Genomic DNA, 12592 nt, shown 5'->3' with positions numbered 1-12592 from the left:
TTGACACAAATCAGAGGTGATAAATTTTGAATTGTTTAAAGGTAGCACTCAAGCAATTTACTTTGGAATGGCGGGAAATACCATGTAGTAGGTAGGTATGGTGGACACAAATGGCATAGTGTTGTTTGGCTCAAGGATTTGGATGCATGAGAAGTATTCCCTCTCGATACAAGGTTTAGGCTAGCAAGGTTGTTTGAAACAAACACAAGTATGAACTAGTACAGCAAAACTCACATAAAAGACATATTACAAACATTATAAGACTATACATCGTCTTCCTTGTTGTTCAAACACATACTAGAAATTATCTAGACCTTAGAGAGACCAATTATGCAAACCAAATTTTAGCATGCTCTATGTATTTCTTCATTAATAGGTGCAAAGTATATGATGCAAGAGCTTAAACATGAGCACAACAATTGCCAAGTATCACATTACCCAAGACATTATAGCAATTACTACATGTATCATTTTCCAATTCCAACCATATAACAATTTAACGAAGAGGAAACTTCGCCATGAATATTATGAGCTAAGAACACATGTGTTCATATGAACCAGCGGAGCGTGTCTCTCTCCCACACAAGCATGATGTAATCCAATTTATTCAAACAAAAACAAAAACAAAAACAAACAGACGCTCCAAGTAAAGCACATAAGATGTGATGGAATAAAAATATAGTTTCAGGGGAGGAACACGATAATGTTGTCGATGAAGAAGGGGATGCCTTGGGCATCCCCAAGCTAAACAGCTTGAGTCTTCTTGATATATGCAGGGGTGAACCACGGGGCATCCCCAAGCTTAGAGCTTTCACTCTCCTTGATCATAGTATATCATCCTCCTCTCTTGACCCTTGAAAACTTCCTCCACACCAAACTCGAAACAACTCATTAGAGGGTTAGTGCACAATAAAAATTCACATGTTCAGAGGTGACACAATCATTCTTAACACTTCTGGACATTGCATAAAGCTACTTGGACATTAATGGATCAAAGAAATTCATCCAACATAGCAAAAGAGGCAATGCGAAATAAAAGGCAGAATCTGTCAAAACAGAACAGTCCGTAAAGATGGATTTTATTAGGCCACCAGACTTGCTCAAATGAAAATGCTCAAATTGAATGAAAGTTGCGTACATATCTGAGGATCACTGCACGTAAATTGGCATAATTTTCTGAGTTACCTACGGAGAGTTAGACTCAGATTCGTGACAGCAAAGAAATCTGTATCTGCTGATAATCCAAATCTAGTACTTACTTTACTATCAAAGACTTTACTTGGCACAACAAAACACAAAACTAAGATAAGGAGAGGTTGCTACAGTAGTAAACAACTTCCAAGACACAAATACAAAACAAAGTACTGTAGCAAAATAACACATGGGTTATCTCCCAAGAAGTTCTTTCTTACTTAGCCATTAAGATGCTTGGCCAAATTGAATGAAAGTTGCATACATATCTGAGGATCACTCACGTAAAGCGGCATAATTTTCCGAGTTACCTACGGAGAATTAGGCCCAGATTCGTGACAGACAAGAAATCTGTTTCACGCAGTAATCCAAATCTAGTATGAACCTTACTATCAAAGACTTTACTTGGCACAACAATGCAACAAAACTAAGATAAGGAGAGGTTGCTACAGTAGTAACAACTTCCAAGACTCAAATATAAATCAAAGTTACTGTAGCAAAATAAACACATGGGTTATCTCCCAAGAAGTTCTTTCTTTATAGCCATTAAGATGGGCTCGGCAGTTTTAATGATGCACTCGCAAGAAATAGTATTTGAAGCAAAAGAGAGCATCAAGAGGCAAATTCAAAACACATTTAAGTCTAACATGCTTCCTATAAAAAGGAATCTTGTAAATAAACAAGTTATGTAGGCATAATGCAATAAGCATAGGAAAACTAGACAAGGTCAATTTCAAAATTTTAAGCATATAGAGAGGAATTTTAGTAACATGAAAATTTCTACAACCATATTTTCCTCTCTCATAATAATGTCCAGTAGCATCATGAGCAAACTCAACAATATAACTATCAAAGGAAACATTCTTATTATGAGTCTCATGCATAAAATTATTACTCTCCACATAAGCATAGTCATTCTTATTAATTGTAGTGGGAGCAAATTCAACAAAGTAGCTATCATTATTATTCTCATCATCAAATATAGGAGGCATATTATAATCACAACAAAATTTAATCTCCATAGTAGGTGGCACCAAAAGACCACTATCATTATAATCATCATAAATAGGAGGCAAAGTATCATCAAAGAAAATTTTCTCCTCAATGTTTGGGGGACTAAAAATGTCATGCTCATCAAAACCAGCTTCCCCAAGCTTAGAACTTTCTATATCATTAGCAACAATGGTATTCAAAGTGTTCATACTAATATGTTCCATGGGTTTTTTAATTTTCGCATCAAACCATCCATGTCTTAAATCAGGAAATAGAATAAGAAGCTCATTGTTGTCCATTATGCCAAACTAGTGTAAACAAGAAACAAAAAGATGCAATTGCGGGATCTAAAGGAAATAGCTTCGAGCACACACACAACGGCGCCGGAAAAGTACTTTTACCGGGACCGGAGTATGAATGCCTTTTACCTTTCCTCCCCGGCAACGGCGCCGGAAAAGTACTTGATGTCTACGGGAGCTTCTATTCTTGTAGACGGTGTTGGGCCTCCAAGAGCAGAGGTTTGTAGAACAGCAGCAAGTTTCCCTTAAGTGGATCACCCAAGGTTTATCGATCTCAGGGAGGAAGAGGTCAAAGATATCCCTCTCAAGCAACCCTCCAACCACAAAGCAAGTCCCCAACACACCTAATAGGTGCACTAGTTCGGCGAAGAGATAGTGAAATACAGGTGGTATGAATAAATATAAGCAGTAGTAACGGCGCCAGAAAAGTGCTTGCTGGCGTGTGGTTGATGGTGGTAATATTGCGGGAAGTACGGATGCGATAAAACGAGTAAACAAGCAGCGATAGCGATATTTAGGAACAAGGCCTAGGGATCATACTTTCACTAGTGGACACTCTCAACTTTGATCACATAACGAGAATAAATAAATAGATCGTTGGACTCTACACTCTCTTGTTGGATGATGAACACCACTAGCTGTGTAGGATTACACGAACCCTCAATGCCGGAGTTAACAAGCTCCACAATATTCGATATTCATGTTTAAATAACCTTAGAGTGCATGACAGATCAACACAACTAAACCAAGTACTAACATAGCATGCACACTTGTCACCTTCACACTACGAAAGGAGGAATAGATCACATCAATACCATCATAGCAATAGTTAACTTCATAATCTACAAGAGATCACAATCATAGCCTACGCCAAGTACTACACGATGCACACACTTGTCACCATTACACCGTGCGGGAGGAATAAACTACTTTAATAACATCACTAGAGTAGCACACGAGATAAATTGTGATACAAAACACATTGCAATCATAAAGAGATATAAATAAGCACTTCACTATGCCATTCATAACGGTGAATAAGTATTACGTGAAATATAGCCTAAGAGACCCACACGGTGCACACACTGTCACCTTTACACACGTGGGACAAGGAGTCTCCGGAGATCACATAAGTAAAACCCACTTGACTAGCATAATGACATCTAGATTACAAGCATCATCATATGAATCTCAATCATGTAAGGCAGCTCATGAGATTATTGTATTGAATTACATAGGAGAGAGATGAACCACATAGCTACCGGTACAGCCCCGAGCCTCGATGGAGAACTACTCCCTCCTCATGGGAGACAACGGCGTTGATGGAGATGGCGGTGGTGTCGATGGAGGAGCCTTCGGGGGCACTTCCCCGTCCGGCGGCGTGCCGGAACGGAGACTCCTGTCCCCGGATCTTGGCTTCGCGATGGCGGCGGCTCCGGAAGGTTTTCTCTCGGTTTCGTCGTACGTGTCGAGGTTTTTAGGTCGGGGACCTTTATATAGGCGAAGAGGCGGAGTCGGAGGGTCGACGAGGCGACGAAACACTAGGGGCGCGGCCAAGGCCGGGCCGCGCCACCTGTCGTCCGGGGCCCACGGGGCCCTCCTCTGCGCGGCTCTCGGGTGTTACGGAAGCTTCGTGGAAAAATAGGATGTTGGGCGTTGATTTCGTCCGATTCGAGAATATTTCCTTACTAGGATTTCGAAACCAAAAACAGCGAGAAAACGAGGACGGCACTTCGGCATCTCGTCAATAGGTTAGTTCCGGAAAACGCATAAATATGACATAAAGTATGCATAAAACATGTAGATATCATCAATAATGTGGCATGGAACATAAGAAATTATCGATACGTCGGAGACGTATCAGGTAGCTTTCTCGCTATCTTCTTCGTTGGGAGTAGCCAGCCTCGTCTAGTAGGTTGTTTGAGTTTCAGGAAAGGCTGAGGTGCTTTCTAAAACTACCGGTGCCACTATGTTCTCGGTCCAAGATCAAATCCCAATCCATGGTTGGGGAGCTCGGTATGCCAATGCTTCCCCTAGCTGTGTTAATGGATCAAATCCAGCAATCATTACCAACAGCAACCCCCGCTTTAGAAAAAACCCTTTTTTAGCTAGTTTCGGGTAAGCAATAAGTTAAGTAAGTCAAGCCCTTCTAAGCGAAGAATAACAGAGAAAATGGTAATGTATAAGGGAAAGGGAGCTTATGAACATTCCACGTGCATTTCTAGAGTAAGATTCATGTGCAGCCTTTCTCTTTCGTTTATTCTCTCTCAATCCTCTTCCTTGCCTGCACCGTATGACTAGTTCCATAAGGTTGCAAGCGATATCCCTCATAAGCCCGCTAAGCTATTTTAGTTTAAACTTGCCAAAGGGTATATACAATGGTAGAGAAGGCATGTCCTCCCTTATCCCGCCACATCATCTAGAGAAAATAATAGGTATAAGTCCTACAATGCGTTATCTCTTATAGCCATCCCTAGAAATTAATAATAATCAATTAAATTTGGTAGGAAATTTTGTTGCTAAGGGAAGACATGTCGTACAATGGATAAAATAGTCTTCCCATATTTTCTAAGAGATGATCTCTTAGACAAGGAAAAACAACCTCCTCTTCCTTTATTTTCTCTCCTTCAACTAAACAAAAATACAACGTGGCACCTCTAAGGAAAGGCTGACGTCCACCTATTGTACGTGCCCTAAGAGCATCTCCACTCGCCTCCCCAAAGGCCCCCAAGAGCCGATTTTGGGGCGCCGGCAGGCACCCAACCGCGGCCCCCGAATTTGTTTTTCCGTTGGCGCGACCCAACTCTTCACCCGGTGCCCCCAGGCCGAACCCAATCTACAGGGGGCTAGCGGGGGCGTCGGTGGGGCGAGAAAACGCAGCGGGCCAGCCCTATCGGCGACCAGAGCCAAAAAAGAACCCAAACATTTTCCTCCTTCTCGCCCCGCGACCACTATCGCCGCTGCAAACACCCCTCGCCGCGATGGACCATTGCCGCTGGTAGTACCCACTCCACCGCCGCGTACGCTCCGCCGCAAACCCCCGCCACCTCGCCGGCCCTTCCCATAGTCGTCGTTCACCCGTTCCCGCCACCGCTGCTACCTCCATCCCCACTGCGTTCCCACCCTGCACGCGAGGTGTTCGGCCATTTGCCAAGGCGATGGACTCGGACGACGAGGACGTCATGGCCGCACTCATGGACGAGGAGCTCGCTGTCGCGGCTGCGACCAGGGACGTCGCTGGAGACGATGAGCATCTGGCGATCCTCGTCTCCCTCTTGGCCATGATCGACGAGGAGGACAAGCCAGTCATTGGTGGCTCTGGGTCGGGGCGCCGCAAGAGCAAGCCAAGGCAGAGGATGGAAGGCTACTGCATGCTCTACGCCGACTACTTCGCCAACGATCCATTGCACGGCGATATCGTATTTCATCGTTGTTTCCGGATGAGTATGAAACTCTTTCTGAAGACAGTCGAGAATTTGAGGGAGATCGACTACTTCAAATTGAAGAGAGACGCCGTCAGCGAGCTTGGTTTCTCGACAATTCGGAAGTGCACAGTGGCTCTTCGGATGCTTGCCTATGGAATTACAGGTGATACACATGATGACTATCTGCGCATGGCAGAGTCCACAACCATTTATTGCATGTATAGATTCTGTAGGGCAATTGTGGCGGTGTTTGGAGAGACCTATCTGCGCACACCCAATGCGGCAGATACAACTCAGATATTGGCACAAAATGCAAAGAGGGGTTTTCCTGGGATGCTTGGCAACATCAACTGTATGCACTGGGCATGGAAGAACTGTCCATTTGCACACCAGAGCATGTATAAGGGACACAAGGGTGCATGCAGTGTGGTGCTTGAGGCCAGTGGCTGACTAGGACCTATGGATTTGGCATACATTCTTCGACATGGCAGTATCACACAATGATATCAATGTGCTGCAGTGCTCCGATGTGTTCCAGAAAGCTTGTCGAAGGCAATGCCCCTCCGGTGCAATTTGAGATCAATGACCACCGGTATAACAAGAGCTACTATCTTGCATATGGCATCTATCCAAGATGGTCAACATTTGTGAAGACAATCTCGAACCTGTTTGGAGGAAAGAAAGCTTGGTTTGCTCAAATGCAGGAGGCTGCTAGAAAGAATGTGGAGAGAACATTTGGTGTGCTGCAAGCTCGCTTTACCATTGTCTGATACCCTGCTCTTACATGGTCCAAGGAATAGATGTGGAAGGTCATGACATGTTGTGTCATACTGCATAACATGATCAACGAGAGTGAGAGGGAATTTCCACTGTTTGACACTGAACCATATGACGAATCACAATGTGCCCTCCCCATACGGCGTTCTCATTTTCCGCCAGCGCCCCTCTATAGGATCCCTATAATTGCTACGCTGGAACGCCGTATGGGGAGGGCAAGCGGAGATGCTCTAACTTGTTGAAAAAGGTCACAACTAATCAAACTGATTTTGCCTACAAAGCAGGGCAGATCAGGCTGAGGCGTTCACCTACCCTCTTCCTGGACGAGGCGTTCTACATTTGGGGTAATTGCTGCATCGGCACGGATTGCACAACCTTCAGTAGAAAAAACACATGAGTCGAATTTCAGAAATACAGTCAGAAACAGTTGCAAAATTGACGGGGCCATATCTTGCAAACAGCGAAACACAACCGATCATAGTTTGCAGGTAGCAAAAAGGGCATCTGAACCTCAGCGTATTTACTCATTCTAAGTATCAAAGAGTGATCTTCTTTCTTTTCCCCTTACTGGTTTCCTCCTCCGTACAAGTTATATAACCAAACCAAACAGTCTCACAGTTCACCAGTTGTTGGTCTGGGTGCCTTCCTCAACAGGGAAAGCAATATTTGTAAAATGACAACATTATACACCCATCCTTTCGCACGATGGCCAGGGAATGTTTGTTGTTCTACCGAATCACCGGCGGCGAACCAGAAAGCAACACAAAGCACATACAGCAAAACCTGGTTCAACAGGTGCAATTTTTTTATTTTTTTCCGATTTTCAGCAATACTTCTTTTAGATTGTTCCACGGGTCAACATTGCTTCAATTATATAAGGCCATCCAGGTGCCCCGCGGTGAGCTTCAAAATTCCTGCACCCAGAACAGGGTTAACGTTAGCCACAGATAGTTATATGAAAAGAGTTTATGCATGGCAGGAGAAGGAATTTCACAGATTTTAGAGCATATGGATTGCCTTTGTATGACTGACGACAAATCAACCACCAAAATTGGAGTTAATAAAGCAACACTTTTCGAAGATGCCTCAGTTTAAACCAATGCCTTCAGAAGACTGCACATGTTTGGTAGAGAGCAAAATCCCAGAATGCCTGGATACAAATTTTCCAGTTCACCAAGTCAAATAATGGTATGAATAGCTTGGTAGAACAAAAAAAAAAGAGAAGAATAGGTGCAATGATGTTGATGAAACTGGCAGGGGATCAGTGGAACAGCACCATGACGATATCTACCATTACAGCAAATAAAGGACACGAACTTTGCAGGGACCAACGAAAACTAGTAAAATTTAGCTGGTTGCCTACCCCTCAAAAGATCTTACATTTGATAATATATACAGCTGCTGGTCCCTATAGATGCAATCGACTGAGGAAGTCTGACAATCTGCAACATAAACAGGATATCAATAAAGGAGAAAAATGAGAAGTATAGTAGCATAACAAAAAACAGAACACATACCTAATGTTCTTAGCAATAAGTGTACTTCCATCATCACAATCAAGATGTCGCAGTGTAACTTCTTCCAAGCGGCCATCTCTGTAAGCATGCTGCAAAAAGTACAAGCCCCAGGAATAAGCAAAACATAGAAGGGGAATGAGGATTGAGGACAAAGACCAGTTAGTTAACAACTTAACATTGCAATCTACAACAATCATTTCCATAGCTTCTATACCAAAGCATAGCTATGTAGAAAAATAATCAGCAGGAAATCAAATAGCATGTCCCTGACAACCAAAAAAGTACAATGGTCGCATGCGAACTTGAAAAGTAACATAAGCTCCCAGTCTTTGTATATGCGAACTTTATCCACCAAATAACGAGCAAGGGGCTGATAGGTAGTGGGACTTACGGAACATATAATTGATGATAAAGTAGACAGATTACAAAACACTCTTGAAATCAAAATAAAGTATTGGGCTATACAGAACATTATACTTTTGAAATATATAAAAACAGTATGTTGGGGTGTTTCTACTTTCTAGTAGACCAACTGACAAAGGAGAACGTTACTAATAGCTACCAGTGTTCTGTTTAAACCAGTTAGTGCTAACAGCTAGATGGGGTGGAGCTGGTCTGGCAGAATACTATATGGATAGGGGCAGGCGGATACAATGCATTCACACGTTCATAGAATGTGAGAAGTATGTATACCTTGTAGAAACAGCTAGTCCCAAAGGGGCAAGTACCCGTTCCAAAATCAAAGTACTTGCAATCTATAGACCTGCAACGGTACACTTCAAGGTTAGACAGTAGAATGCTAATCAAGTACTAAGGTGCATAACATACTTATCTTACATCACTTCTCCTGAAACATATCAGCTCATATATTTTTTTTTTAAGGAGAATGAAATGTAAATACATGAGGGCAAGATAATAAGAATGCCATCTGTAGTATATGGCTAACCCATTTCTTCCAGTAATGACAAGTTTAATGCCTAAATAAAATACATCAACTGAAATATATGTGACATTCTAATTTTACTTCTAAAAGTTAGGGCACAGATCACACAAGAGGAGCATGCCACAAAAAGCTTAAAGGATGGGTAATGCCAATCTTACTTGAGCTTTACTTTGTAGTTTTCAGTTATCTCCAGCTTTTCCTCCTTCGAAAAGTACCAAAGAACACTTGGAATGACATAGTAGGATAGTTTGCGACATATTGGGCAAGCCCTCAGTGCTGAGTTCACATCCATACCAGATGAAGGAGAGTTGCCACGCCAATTTCTAATGCATGAAATACAGAAGGGATGATCACATTCAGATAACAGCCCAAATTTCCTTTCAGCGGCCGTAGGCTTTGAGAGCACACGGTCCAAGCAGACACTGCATTCTATTTCTTGGCTACGTTTCAAAGCCTCAAGACGCTTGTGGTTCTTTTCACATAGCTTGATATGCTCCTGCCTCTCATCGGGACGATAGGGATGCAAGCACATTTTCCCACAGACTTCGCACATATCTCCATGCATGTGAGGGCACTCTTCCGCATATGGGCAGTTACCAGCAGCAGCAAAAGAACAAATTGGCATATCAGCAAGTTTGATGGAAGTTTGGTTTTGCTCAGCTTGATTGAACGACCAGTCAATCCCATCCTCTACAAGTTGGACCTCATTCTTCCATGCAGGCTTACTTCCAGAAAGTGGCAGCAAATCTGTAGATACCTGTTGTCTTTGGTTGCTTGAATTTGTTTGGTGTCCCAAGTGAAGAGGACGTCCAGGACTTAAGAGTTGTAGAGAAGTAGATGCAGCACGTGTTGCGGTATTTGATGATGGTGGCAGAGGCACTAGGGAATTACGTGCTGCAGTACTTGATGATGGTAGTGGAGGCACTGGGTTCTTACGAGAAACTTTGACATGATCATATCTGCAACGGCTACCATAGGAGCATGAGCCTTTCTGGTAAAAGGTGCAAACCTGAGGAAACAAGCATCACGGTAAGGAACACTACAATATGCATTGTGACGTCTGGCAAGTAGATCCACATCCAATGTTTACTTACATTATTTGATTGGTCACTCCAGTCATGGGAGAACTCACAGTAGTCTCCTTTCAAGCAAGCTCCATGCATGAAGAACTTACAAAGAACCCTGAAAGAATATCAGTAGAAGCACAAAAAAGACATGTAAGTGAACTACCATATTGTTAATTTCATCTCAGGCAGGACATATTCTGGAAGGAAAACAATAATGAGATTTATGGAGCTATTTCCTGCCACAATATTGCTTCTCAAATAAACAAAATGCAAACAAACTCAAAAAAATGTAGGAACATTTTATGCTTAGATAGATAGTCGAGTTAAGAATTGGAAGTAATGCCTGCCATGACAGAGGTTAAAGTAAGGTACACCTTCCCCGCAAAAAAAGGTACATATTTGTTTCCTTCTGTGTTACACTTCATGTTTTTACCTTTTATATTAACAGCAGTAACTTTATGCTATGCAGGACAATAGAGAAAGGTTAACCAGTTGAATGTTCACTACAAGTTAACACACAGGATAACTCCATGGAGAAATTCTGAGGCCCTAGATATGTGAACACATAGTTATTGCTCTACCAAGTTTGTATGCTCGTCGCTTTCAGCACAGTTAGAAAATGCACGTCACTACTGTTAATAAAATTCATGATAGACATTGTTTTGTCCACATGGAGGAATATCCCACTAGATATCCAACATCAACATCAGAACTCAGCGACCATTATAACCTGATAATTGTAACCTTGGGCCTCAAATTCAGAAAGAATGTTCCGTGAAATCCTCAGAACCCACCCCCATGAATAATCTGGTGGTTGTAGAACCGAAGAAGTAACCTGATTCTAGCCGTTTAAATTTAATCTACTCGGCATTAGAGTATGTATAACCATTCAACAACATATTTTCTGCCGGGCACAACCCAAAAACCTACGTCATACAGCAGAACCGTGATGTCATCATTAGAACCAGTTGATAACAAACAAGATGCATTTGGCGGGAATATAATTCCGTACCAGACCTGTGGACAAAAAAAAAGCCCAACAGACGCTGGATATTCCAAAAGGACACAAGAAAGAGCGTTACATATTAGCATGGTAATGCAACGAAATCACATCATCCACATTAATACGTGGAACGAATAGAGGACATGAGCAAGTGGAACGAATGGAAGGTTTCAGCGATCTGATGCTCAAAGATGGACATCCCATTCGTCCTCATGGGATTCAACTTCCAATTCTAAGCCTAATAGGTGTGTTCTCCTCAATCCTTAATATCTCAAGCTCATGGGGACCCTGAAATCCATCCAGTGCTCAACGGAGCCCCACGCAAATCTCTGCCTAACCTGCGCTTGAAGTCGACAGGATGAATCGCGACACTATTTTCTGTGGGGCACAAATCATGCAGAATCCTAAATTCGTAATACCATCATCACTATGAGTTGGTAACAAAGAAGAGGCACTCAACAGGCTTTTTTCTCTAAATAATCTACTACTTCCCATTCACATTCAGCCTAACTAATCGGACAAAATGTCTGCAGGTTCATGCTCCACAAAATTTATGCGGTAGCTGGACTCCCCATCTCGTCCCACGAATTCAAGCTCCAATTCTAACAAGCGTAGTAGTAGTAATCCTAGGACCCAGGCAAGGGCTACGCCCGCCCGATGGTACGACCGGCAAGCTCAACGGCCCGTGCCGGAACCCCACGGTACATCCTAAAATCGCGCGAAGGAGGGGCCAATCCGCTAGAATAGGTGGGCGAGGAGGGGGAATGATCAATCGCGGTGGTTACCTCTTGGTGGACATGGCCGGACCGGGTCGCCGGGGAGAGCCCGAATCCAGCGACGGAGAGATGGGGTTCGCCGCCGCGTCGTCGCCTAGGGCTTGCTCGTCGCCGCGCCGTCTCTCTCTCTGTCTCGGGCGGAGCGAATCGGGGATTGGATCATCCCTAAAAACGGGAGGCATGCGAAATGGCGGTGCTAGCCCGGACACAGAGGGCAGAGGCCGGAACAGGGCCGGGGGCATGGGCGTCCTTTCGCCGACCGCGTCCGGAGACCGCGCACCGATGCTCCCCCCGCACACATGCTGGGTCGGTCGGACCCTCGGATATGGCCCGCCTCTTTTCGGCCCACAAACCCTACTATCCGTCAACTCCAGCCCAGTCCCTCAAAGCGACCCCCAAAGAATAAAAAAAAAATTGATAAGAGGAAAATAAGGGTGAAAGTATACAAGGTCAACAAAATATGGAAGTACAAAACACAAAAAAGTGATTCGGATTTTTGGATAATAAAAACTCAAAGCAACATCGAGCTCCTTTATGAAGGTACTATAGGAAAATCTTACATTTGGGTGGTACTTTTAATTTCTAGAGTTTTCATTATTAT

At 43.3% G+C, this 12592-nt stretch overlaps 1 protein-coding gene across 2 annotated transcripts; it reads right to left on the bottom strand.

The window, feature by feature from the left end:
* Positions 1-7703: 7703 nt before the first annotated feature.
* On the bottom strand, positions 7704-12120 carry LOC124684800 (E3 ubiquitin-protein ligase makorin-like). 2 transcript variants are annotated; one of them, XM_047219149.1, is made up of 7 exons: positions 12001-12120; positions 10240-10327; positions 9304-10154; positions 8896-8965; positions 8203-8291; positions 8049-8127; positions 7704-7835 (listed from the first exon to the last, which is right to left on the bottom strand). In XM_047219149.1, exons 1-6 carry the CDS (start codon positions 12012-12014, stop codon positions 8094-8096), a joined length of 1146 nt encoding a protein of 381 aa, XP_047075105.1. In that variant the 5' UTR covers positions 12015-12120; the 3' UTR covers positions 7704-7835; positions 8049-8093. The 2 variants fall into 2 exon arrangements, with proteins under 2 accessions (XP_047075105.1, XP_047075038.1); XM_047219082.1 differs by having other exon boundaries at positions 8066-8127.
* Positions 12121-12592: the final 472 nt, after the last annotated feature.

The sequence above is a fragment of the Lolium rigidum genome, chromosome 1, assembly GCF_022539505.1.
Source record: "Lolium rigidum isolate FL_2022 chromosome 1, APGP_CSIRO_Lrig_0.1, whole genome shotgun sequence".
In the NCBI taxonomy this organism is placed as follows: domain Eukaryota; kingdom Viridiplantae; phylum Streptophyta; class Magnoliopsida; order Poales; family Poaceae; genus Lolium; species Lolium rigidum.
The sequence above is the reverse complement of the archived record's forward strand: the minus strand, read 5'-3'. Positions and strand labels throughout refer to the sequence as shown.

Bases quoted from the DNA above. Each gene is read 5' to 3' on its own strand.
- LOC124684800 (XM_047219149.1), bottom strand. The intron at 8,966-9,303 runs GTAAGATTGGCA...GTACCGTTGCAG, and splicing joins AACTACAAAGTAAAGCTCAA to GTCTATAGATTGCAAGTACT. The intron at 8,128-8,202 runs GTATGTGTTCTG...TTTATGTTGCAG, and splicing joins CTTATTGCTAAGAACATTAG to ATTGTCAGACTTCCTCAGTC.